At 36.9% G+C, this 11,300-nt stretch overlaps 1 protein-coding gene across 2 annotated transcripts in view; it reads left to right on the top strand.

The window, feature by feature from the left end:
* Positions 1 to 1,754: 1,754 nt before the first annotated feature.
* LOC143286802 (TBC1 domain family member 9-like) overlaps positions 1,755 to 11,300 on the top strand; it is a 49,743-nt gene continuing 40,197 nt past the window's right edge. For both annotated transcript variants that reach the window (XM_076594597.1, XM_076594596.1), the window contains exons 1-6: positions 1,755 to 1,928; positions 4,820 to 4,931; positions 7,814 to 7,865; positions 8,431 to 8,508; positions 10,602 to 10,688; positions 11,151 to 11,246. In XM_076594597.1, the coding sequence (XP_076450712.1) occupies positions 1,885 to 1,928; positions 4,820 to 4,931; positions 7,814 to 7,865; positions 8,431 to 8,508; positions 10,602 to 10,688; positions 11,151 to 11,246 (469 nt within the window). In that variant the 5' untranslated portion in view covers positions 1,755 to 1,884. The remainder of the gene's footprint in view (positions 1,929 to 4,819; positions 4,932 to 7,813; positions 7,866 to 8,430; positions 8,509 to 10,601; positions 10,689 to 11,150; positions 11,247 to 11,300) is intronic.

The following is an 11,300-nucleotide window of genomic DNA, read 5'->3' as shown; positions in this document are numbered from 1 at the left end:
TTTAATCAAAATCATATCATGTTGCTTATTGTCCAGCTGACAGCAAGGGACCATTTCAAGATTGAAAAACATGTAAATTAGAACTTGTCACAGAGCAACCATTCAATGTTAAGAGTTAGAATAAGAACAAAAATATAAAAACCAAGTTTTATAGCATTGGCATGAAAATTAAGACATTTACTGCCTTTACAAACTGAAAACTAGTATCTGGCAGAACTTTGTGAAAAAGGGTCTTCATGGAACTAGCTGTGAAATGTCTGAGTCTGATGTCCTGCAGACCCCTGCAGTCAGATGATTTATAGTGAGAGGCTCATTGCAAAGCGCACACTATGGACCATTTTTCAGACGGCAGGAAAGAATTACCTATTTGTGGCCTGCACAGGACAGTCTCTTCTTTACTATTTCCAATGACAGAAGGAAGAAATTCCTTTAAATCTGTTTATTGTCAGTTTTGGAGCTCCATTCTTCTAGCTAGAGGTGATTTTTTGTTGTTGTTGTTGTTGTTGTTGCTTTTTAAAAAATTTTGTATTGACTGAACCTTGGGTATGAGCTAGGTCTATTTGTGGTAAACTCTTTAGCAGTTCACTGTAAAGTTTTAAGCACATGTATCCTCAAAATTGAAAAATGAATCACTAACTGCCATTTATGTTACTGACGCCGAACTTCATATATCATAGACCCACAGTAGATACATAAACACCTTAATTAGTGCTAACAGACTAGATGGGCATCAAACAGTTACCAGTGCCTGATTTACTCATTTACCTCTATTTACCATGGTGAAAAAACTTTAAAGTTTCTGAATCCAGGAGAGAAAAGAATAAGAAAAGAAAAGAAAAGATTCCAACATAAATATTTCTGACATTTCAGAAGTTTTATGGAAATCCATTTGTGTTTTTTCATTTGGAAATCGATCCCAGTTTCAGGATACCAAATCAGATCTAACTAATTGGCCCACCGCTGACACTTCATCAGGAAACTGACCATAGTTTATATATTTCTGTTGGCAGCCCCACAAACAAGACAGCCAAGGAGAATATGGGCATAATAATACTGAACTCTGTAGTTACGTTATTTCTGTTTTTCTCATTTTCACCCCAAACATTGTATTCATAAAGATTTAAGATTTCTTTCCATTAAGTTTAATTCTCAATTTTCATTTTGAAAATTCAGATAGTTCTTTGTTTTGCTGAAATGTTACTAATTGTGACTTTACATTTATTTGAATTTGACACATGTGCTCTGGGGTTTAACCTTTGAAGACAAATAATGTAGGAATCACTATCCCGACAAAGGTTTCCTTCATATAGACTGCCTTGTACGTATTTTCCTTGTTCTGTAGTTCATGTGCCCTTCTGAGTCATTTGATGAGTATTTGACTGTCAGCGATATGTTTTCTTAGAAATGCATATAATAAATATAAAACACAGTCAAGTCGTTCCAGACATTGATCTACTCTCTGCCGGGAAAATCGAAACAACCAATCCACTAGCCAGTCAGTCAACAAATCAATCCATCAGTCTGCCCACCCATCCATTTACATGCTGATTTTAGCATCGATAATTCTTTAAAAATCAGTCAACTGACCAATCAACCAATCACTGTTTAATTTTTGCTTAGATGATAGACATACACGGTGAATATGAGTTCACACACACACACACACACACAAACACGGGAGACAATTGCGAGTGTATCAGCTAAGAGTTTTCGTTCTTGACACTCTGACCTCATGTGAGGTCATATGATCGTCATATTGACGGAAGTTGAGATGTGGCCGTCTGCTGAACTGGATAATTCGTCATTGTTATTTTGACCACAGACTTATTTGGTCGTGGAACACAGCGATCCTGGTTTTAATCAGTGCACGTCTCTTGGTGCACGATGTGGGTGAAACCCGAAGAAGTGCTTTTGGCAAACGCATTGTGGTGAGTTTACATTTTTATTTTTTGTCAAATAAACATAACTGCATCCAGTCTCAGCTGTTCCACCGTGTTTGTTTTCATCCGATGTGCTGATCAATAAATGTTTGTATTTGGTGTTAAAATATGTGACATTGTTACCGAGTTTATGTTTTGTTTTTGTTTTGTTCAAATGAAGCAAGGAGTTCAAGCGTCGAGCCTTTTTCTCTCTCAGTTTTTAACATCTCATGAAATTGTTTCCTAAGTAAGAAACAGCAACAATGGAATAATGCACAATACTGTGACTATTAATAGTATTAATTGATCACTGTAAAAACCTTGCAAACCTGTCTGAATGATGACACATGTCATATATCTGCTCAGCACACTGTTCAAAACAGTACATATTAAACAGGAAATTGCTATTGACAAGAATATGTTCGTTCTGTTGTTAAAATGATATATGAAGCAGGGTTCATAGTTCCACTCTGAAGACTTCTTTAAAGTGTTAACTTTACACATCATCATTGGGTTTTGTTCATGTTTAACACCACTGTTATTTCTGTCTCCTGATCAGTGCAGAGCCTTGGTGTCAGTCCTGAGCACAGTCTATCCTTTCAGGAACACATTTCTAACATTTGCAGATCAGCTTATCTTGATTGCAAAAAAGTAGTTCCATTCACCATTACCTGTCTGTTGAAGCAACCAAAATGTTAGTCTTCATTTTGCCCAGGATTACTGCAACTCTGTTCTTGCCATCATTCAAAAGAATTCACTTGACAAACTTCAAAGAGTTCAGAACAATGCTGCTCAGCTTATTTTCAGGTCCTCTGAATTTGAACATGTAACTCTTCTTTCACTGTCATCACTGGCTACCCGTTTCAAACAGAATTGAATACATTACAAGATTTCTGCTGTCATGTTTTCTGCCCTCTCAAGCTCTGGCCCTCATTTCCTCTCTCATGTCTTTGAATTGTACATTCCAACTGATCACCTTCATTCTGCTTCTGATACAAGGCTATTGAAAATCAATGTTATAAAGAAGAAGCAACAGGATCAGAGATCTATCTCTTTTCAGGCCCCCTCATTGTGGAACAAATTGCCAAAAAATTTGTGACATTTTGTCTCTTTATTTTTATCTTAAGCCTGCTTTGAAAACACATCTTTTTCAGCAACAGTGATTTTCCAGTGCTGGTGTTTATATTATTGATTTCAAATGCATGTTGTATTGTGGGGAAGCTGCTTGCCTCTTGTATGTGGTTCAGTGTTTGCAAGTGTCTGTGCATTGTTATATATATGTGTGTGTGTGTGTGTGTGGTGCATGCGTGTTGCAATTATGAGTCTTCTAGAAAGCGTTGTGGGTGGGTGGGTTGGTGGTTGTTCTATGTAAGTACTGTACATGAGTGTATTCTGGCATGTTTCTGTATGTATGTATGCGGGGGTTGGGGTGGGAAGGGGTGGGGGGGTTGGAGTGGGGAGGGGGAGGAGGGGGAATATGGAATGTAAAGTGCTTTTAGTTAATTTCTGGGGGAAAAATGTGCTGTAAATGTCGATAACTATTATATTATCATTATCTTTAAAAACATTGTGTGGTGCACAAACAACCATTTAGTTAATGGCCGTAACATTTAAACTGGCATGCTAACTGAAAAGTTATTGAGGGTTCCACACATGTTCAGGCTGTCAGGGAAAACCATAAAAATCATGGTCCACATGACCCCAGGCAGCTGAAATCGAGGGGCCAAAAAGCAGAGGTTATGGGTCAGTCAACTACATGTACACTGTGACTGACAAGATAAATGCATGCACCTGGCAGACTTGCAGAGAAACAGAAAGCTAGAAGTAATATTTTATGTCAGTAGTGTGGATGCTCTGCCAGTCTGAATATCTACCTGGTTTGCTTTCTGAACTGTTAAATTCATAGTTTGCTTTTGTTCACCTTCAGTTTATTTACACCCAACCATGAACTTTGGTTTGTGATATGAAAAACTGTCTGTGCAGATAAATATGGATTGCTGTAGTTGAAAAGTTGGGTTACGAATTTGATTTGTCAAACATACTGGCAATTCACCTTTGTGCATTTACAGGAGCCGAGAAAGGCACTATAGTAAAGTGACCCATTGAAATTTCACCTATATTTGACAACTGGTTGATGGCTGGAGAACATTCTGATTGCAGCAGTAAAGGTGTTGAAATGAAAAAAGTGAACATTAAATATGTAGATATCTGAAGAAACAGTGAACTTGTATCTTGCACTCATTCGGTTTAATTTGGGATTTTTTTGCCCCCTGCTTAGAAAGTGCATCCAACATATTTTTGGGAAACACCACTGAAAATTAGTAAATGGTGACATCTGTCCTATTCCATGTCATCATCAGATTCATGTGATTGATAATCACTAAATCAGTGTTTCACATCACCTGATATTGAATACATGCTATTTATCTTGGCTGTCTTCAATATGAAGTCAGCAGTGGTTTACATATATATGCAGTCAGCAGTGGTTAAAACATGTACAGGCACAGCTTTTTCATTTATTTTTCGTGGGCAATGAAGAAAAAATCTGAGCAATATTTGTAACCTTTCACAGTGCTCCACAAAACTTAATTTTGTTTTCCACTACCGACATTTGATCAGTAAAAGGTTATTATATCAATGGAATTGACTATGAAAGTAAGTGTTCAACACAGATCCACGTGTTGAATTCTTTACTTTTGTTTGGGATCACAGAATTTGAAAACAAAAGTTTTGATAACATTTTAAAACGAGTCTCTGTACAAGTGCCTACACACATTATGTTTCAAGAACAGAGCATGATAATGCTTCATGTCAGTTAAGGCATTTCAGGCCTGCATTCACATATTTAAAGAGAACATATGTGCAAAGCTGAGAACTGATATAAAAAATGTTGTTTGCAGGGTGACTGACCGTGCAAACCCATTCTTCGTTCTGCAGCGACGCAAAGGGTATGGAGGTGGTGGTCTGACCGGTCTGCTTGTGGGGACACTGGACACTGTGCTGGACAATAGGGTCAGTTGGATGTCATTCTCTACTGGTGTGTGTGTGTGTGTGTCTGAGAGTGTCTGCATGTGTGTGTGTGTTGTTGTTGTTTTTCGTCACTCCATAATATATTTTGTATATTGATCTATTTGTTTATTTTGTCATATAATTTTGTTTCATTCTGCTTTAATGTTCTTATACAAACCTAGGGTAGCTCTCAAGGTCCAGTCAGTGCAGTGGGCTTATGCAGAGGTCAGGCATCTGCTATCTTTTTTTTTTCTTTTTTTTTTTGTTACAGGACTGTTGTGTAGCGTATATATGGTTGTCTGCTTGCTCAGACAAATTGAAACTGAAACTGAACTGAAAAACTGGCAATTCACCTTTGTGCATTTACAGGAGCCGAGAAAGGCACTATAGTAAAGTGACCCATTGAAAACTCGCCTATATTTGACAACTGGTTGATGGCTGGAGAACATTCTGATTGCAGCAGTAAAGGTGTTGAAATGAAAAGAGTGAACATTAAATATGTAGATATCTGAAGAAACAGTGAACTGTATCTTGCACTCATTCGGTTTAATTTGGGATTTTTTTGTCCCCTGCTTAGAAAGTGCATCCAAAATATTTTTGGGAAACACAACTGAAATGGTGACATCTGACCTATTCCATGTCGTCATCAGATTCATGTGTGTCTGAGTGTGTCTGCATGTGTGTGTGTGTTGGGTTTTTTTCATCACTCCATAATATATTTTGTATATTGATCTATTTGTTTATTTTGTCACATAATTTTGTTTCATTCTGCTTTAAATTTAATGTTCTTATACAAACCTAGGGTAGCTCTCAAGGTCCAGTCAGTGCAGTGGGCTTATGCAGAGGTCAGGCATCTGCTATCTTTTTTTTCTTTTCTTTTTTTTCTTTTCTTTTTTGTTACAGGACTGTGGTGTAGCGTATATATGGTTGTCTGCTTGCTTAGACAAATTGAAACTGAAACTGAACTGAAAAACTGTGGTGTGTGTGTGTGTGTGTGTGTGAGAGAGAGAGAGGATGAATGAATGAATTAAAAAAAAATTTTATTGAATGAATTTTATTTCTGAGGGTAACAGAGTAAGCAAACAGTTGCTTTTTTTTCATCCAGCCATCGAAATGGAAAAATGTCAAAAGATAAGGTATGAAGAAAGACCACAAGAAGTGAGTAAATGTTAAACAAATTCATAGAAAGATGAGAAAAGAAACATTATAACAAGAGAGAGAGAGAGAGAGAGAGAGAGAGAGAGAGAATGTGTATGCAAACACATTCATGTTTGAAAGGCAGGTAAAACAAAAAGGTGACAACATACATACAATATTAGGGGGGGCGCGGGGGGGGGGGGGGGGGGGGGGGGGGGGGGGGAGGAGGAGACAGTGGGAGAGAGAGAGGGAAAGTGAGAGGAGAGTATAAAATTGTCTTTTGTTTTCATGAGTTACAACTCTCACATTCATTCATACAGTCCATGAATAGGCTTTTACAAGTATGACAGGTGTTTTTACCATGCCAGCTGGCAATCATATGTTTTTTGTGTGATACAGTACACATACTACAGTGCAATTCACAGACAGTACAATATAATAATATATTACAATACATATGTATTAATCCATTTGGAAATCATGTGTATGTTGGGTATGTTTGTTTGTTTTTTCTGTAACTAACCAAAGCTGACAACTGACATGGGTTATGGGACATTTTATGTGCACATTTCATCTTCATAATACTCTAAACACTCATCTGTCTTGCCTATCAGAAAGAGGAAAACATCACAGATGGCAAAGTTGTTTTATTCTGCATTATATGATGCCCATTAGTATCAGTATCAGTATCAGTAGCTCAAGGAGGTGTCACTGCGTTCAGTCAAATCCATATACGCTACACATCTGCCAAGCAGATGCCTGACCAGCAGCGTAACCCAATGTGCTTAGTCAGGGCTTGAGAAAAAAAATGAATAAAAAAATGAATAAAATAAAAATGAAATAAATAAATAGATAAATTAAAAATAATAATAATGATAATAACACTTTTAACAGTAAATAAAAATAAAATATAAAGACAATAATAATGATAAATAAGCAAATAAGCAGATAAATGTAAAACATGCAGACACACATTCACACATACACACACACATGCATAACAGATATGCAACAAATGTGCAGTTTCACAGATATGAAAGCACAAATACACATAAACATACACGAGCCCCAACACACACACACACACACACACACACACACACACTACCCTGCACCCCCCCACACCCCCTCCTCCACACACTCATTTCTCGGCTACGTATCACAGCTTCCACAGCACACACACACACACATCAGAAAGAGGAAAATATCTCAGATGGCAAACTTGTCTTACTTTGCATTATATCATTAGTGCCCTATTGAAAGTATCTGGTGAGTTCTGTACAGGAAGTTTTAGCCGTATATATACAGTACAGCATTTGGACAGATGAAAATTATACTTATTTAATCTTCATTATAACAAAGAGCACAAAAAAGTAGAAAACATGACAGACAGCAGAATTCCTTAACTCACATCAACTGATGAGTTCCTTTATCTATGGATATGGGTAGTATCTCTTGCTTGTGTACAGTGATTGCCTCTTGACATTTATGCAACAGTGCTTATCAAATTTCTATCAGTTTTAGGTGTTACCATTTCATCTGTTCACATTATTATCTGTCAGCTTGAACTATACTCATTCTCACAATCTTTTCTTTGAGAATATACACACAGACATACAGACGTGCACACACATACACATGCTTAACACACACACACGCACACACAGACTCTCTCTCTCTCTCTCTCTCTCTCTGTGTCTTACTCTCACATTGTCTAAACTTATTCTTTTCTTTCTACATTTTTGCAGACATTGCCTTACAGGATTTTGTTACAAACACCTGGGTCTGAAGTCAGTTTTAGTAAGTATGTTTTTTTGTGCATATATGTCAGGATCTATAATAATAGTGTGTGGATTTATCAGCTTCTTCCTTCTTTTCTTTCTCAGAAGCAGATTATTGATAAATCAATGTAAAGTGTTGTACATATGTGTGTGTTTGTCAAAATAAAATATAAATGTAAGATTTTTATTTCAGGATGGTAAATGTAATAAATAACAGCTTAAAAAATTTTTTTTTTTTACATCAAGCTATCCATAAAATGAGTAAATAGATAAATGAATGAATGAATGATTAAAGAAAAAAAAAAGAATATTAAATCAATCAATCAGTCATTGGATCAATAAACAGATAAACAAAAAGCAAGCAAACAAAAATATGTACACGCACACACACACACACACACACACTCTCTCTCTCACACACACACACACACACACATTTACAAGAATGTTGTGATAATGAAATACACAGTTGCATTTTGTTTCACACATACATGTCAACTCATGTGTGTTGTGCACACATGGTTGTGGGTGTGTTGATTTGGCACAACACATACCAATAGATATAATGATGCATTGTTTTCCAGCTGTGTCTGTGGCAAACAACAAGAAGGAAATCAGCCGGGACTGGGAGTGGCTGGAACAAAACCTCCTTCAGACACTAGGTAGGCTGGTTCGGTTGTTCTGCAATTATACATGACATGTCACAAGTTAAAAAAACTTCCATCACTGATTTTAGTTTCATGCCATCTGACTATCACTGTGATCTGATTTGAAGTCAGTCCTAATGCAGCAAAAAAACCAAAAAAAAACAACACAAAAAACAAAACAAAACAAAAAAAAACAAAAAAACCCCTTGAGGATTGAGTTCTATGGTATTGTAACTTAATATCTGGCATAAAACTCTGTCATTTGCATTAAGTAAGTGATAACAAACTGGTGGATGAAAAGGACAAAAAAAGATGGATCCAGTATATCTGGCTTAAAAACTCAGCTGTCTAACTAGAACCACCTCACACAAAACGTAGCCAGCAGCTGTTGTGTCATCACAGATCAGGTTACAGGACATCAGCTCATTGTTCATTGTTCCATCTTGATCCATGGCAAAACGGTCATGGCTGGCTTCTAGTGACAGATGAACAGGCATGCCAAACCCTGCAGTTATAACCATCCGTTCCAGCTCAGTTAAGAAAAATAACATTTTTAACATTTTTTAGTTGATAACATGCAAGCTTATAACCGTAATAAGTGAGCAGCTATCCTCACTTTTTAACATAGTACTAAGGGGTAATCTAAAAGAAGTAATTTGTTTCTTGCAATACATACTGGTGATTGTAGACATTTCTACCATTCACATATATGTTACTGAGAAACTAGTATTTGAACATTTCTTTACGTAAGAAAATGTAGTATGCACAGTGCCATTGAGTTATTTGTAAATGCAGAGCATTCATATTTGGCCAAAATGTTCAAAAGTTATCATGCTTTAGCAGGAATCTTCTTTCATGGTGTGTGTAAACAAGGCAATGCTTTACACTTGATGGAAATTCCCCACAGCCGGTCGCAGGCTGCAGCATTTACAGATAAACAGCAGGCATTTCCAGATGACAGGTAGCATGGACAAAATGCTAGTATTGATTTTCACTTTTCAGTGTTATCGTTTAAATAATGCGCAAGTCACTGCCACAGGCACTTATGTTGTTGATGGGTCCTTTGAGCTTTCTTTCAAACCAGCTGTCACTCTTCTTCATGCTTTTTGAATTGATTTGATGTATTAGTCCACAGTTAATATGTTGAAAGATGGCCTGATCATGATGCAGATACTGTTCTTTTCTCTGCAGTGACCTGTTTCCTGAGTTACAGTTTCAAGCTTATCTTTTCTGAACATCCAGTCACTGATATTTTCCTTGTTCCTTAGTGCCTCAGTGCTTGCTGTTATCAGACTTCCTGTCACTTCAGTTCTCTTTCCTCTAAGCCCCAGTTTTATGTGTAATATGTACCAGAATGGTTTGAATTTTCTTGTCATGTTAGACAGATGATTTGTGGTAAGTTTTGGTCTTTACTGAATTATTATGAATTATACCGAATTATGAGGTATTAAACCTCTATTTCTGTCAGTTCACACAGTGTTGAACGTGCTCAGTATTCACAGTATAAAAAATGCCACAATATGTAAGCTGACTACTTGCAAGAAAATACCACAGAGGTTTATAGGAATAAAATGAAAAATTGTTGGCATTATCAGGAATTGGTAGTGAGGCAATTCACTTTGAAGGGACATTTCTGTAGACTTTACTTTGCAAACAGTAGCAGTTAAAGCAAGCAGCTTTCCCAGGGGAAAAAGATGGTAAATACAAGTGTGCCTTGCTCTTCAGTTTTTTTTTCTTTCCTCATTTCATTTACAATTCTTTTTTTTCTTTTTTTCCCCCTTGCAATGAAGGTCATATATTTCTGTCACTGAAACATCATGTTTGACAGAATTTTGCACAGTTCACATATGTCACTATAGGAAAATTACATCCGTAACACATTAGGCAATTGCAATGAACTTCAGTGACAATTAACTTGCAAGGGTACTGCTCCACAGGTATTCCTGTGAAGCAAACATTGTGTGTTTGTGTGTGCTTGCATGTGCAAGCAAATGTTTGTGTGTGTTTTTGTTGTTAACTTTTGTCTTACTTCTTTCTGAATTCAAATGTTGTGTGTGTGTGTGTGTGTGTGTGTGTGTGTGTGTTTGCATTTGTTTTTCTTTATAAAGCGGCCTTTGAAAATGAAGATGACATCACTGAGTTTGTCAAGTGTAAGGTTGCTAGCCTTATGGCGAACAAGGAAATGGTCACTGAAGGTGAGAATACAGATGCTTATGTTCATGATATACGTATTTTATTTTATTTTGTATTTATTAAAATAACTTGCTACAGCACATATTCTTGGTGCTCTGTGTGCTTTATGAGAGATGGATATGAAATGAATTGTTATTGAGGCCAGGAGCATGCAGTGGTAAACAGTAAACAAGTATGGTAAATTTGTCCCATTAAAGCGCAACAGAAGGGCACAGTGGTTGAAAGGTTAGAGCTTTGGTGTTACAGTCAGAAGGTCCTGGGATTGATCCTGGTTTTGACACCCAGTGGGTTAAGGCAGATATTTCTCTGATCAACAGAATTATGTGCCGACCTGCTTGTGCTGTGATCCTTTATGTGAATACATATATGCAGAAGGTGAGAAGATTTTGAGAGGATTTTTCTGTTTGTAAAATGTAGGTATGCTTTGTATGTTATTTTAAAATGTCTGCATGGTTGTTTCACAGTGTCCAACTCAGACGCTGAAGTGGAAGACCTGACGGCATCCACCAAGAAATTTATGAAGAGATTCAACATGCCACGGGAAGAGAAACTCGTCAACTGTGAGTTGCATTACATATGTTCAGCTGCACTGATGAATTTGTTAAATATTTGTT

Source organism: Babylonia areolata, chromosome 10 (genome assembly GCF_041734735.1).
Source record: "Babylonia areolata isolate BAREFJ2019XMU chromosome 10, ASM4173473v1, whole genome shotgun sequence".
In the NCBI taxonomy this organism is placed as follows: Eukaryota; Metazoa; Mollusca; class Gastropoda; order Neogastropoda; family Buccinidae; genus Babylonia; species Babylonia areolata.
This window is presented reverse-complemented; position numbering and strand designations above follow the sequence as displayed.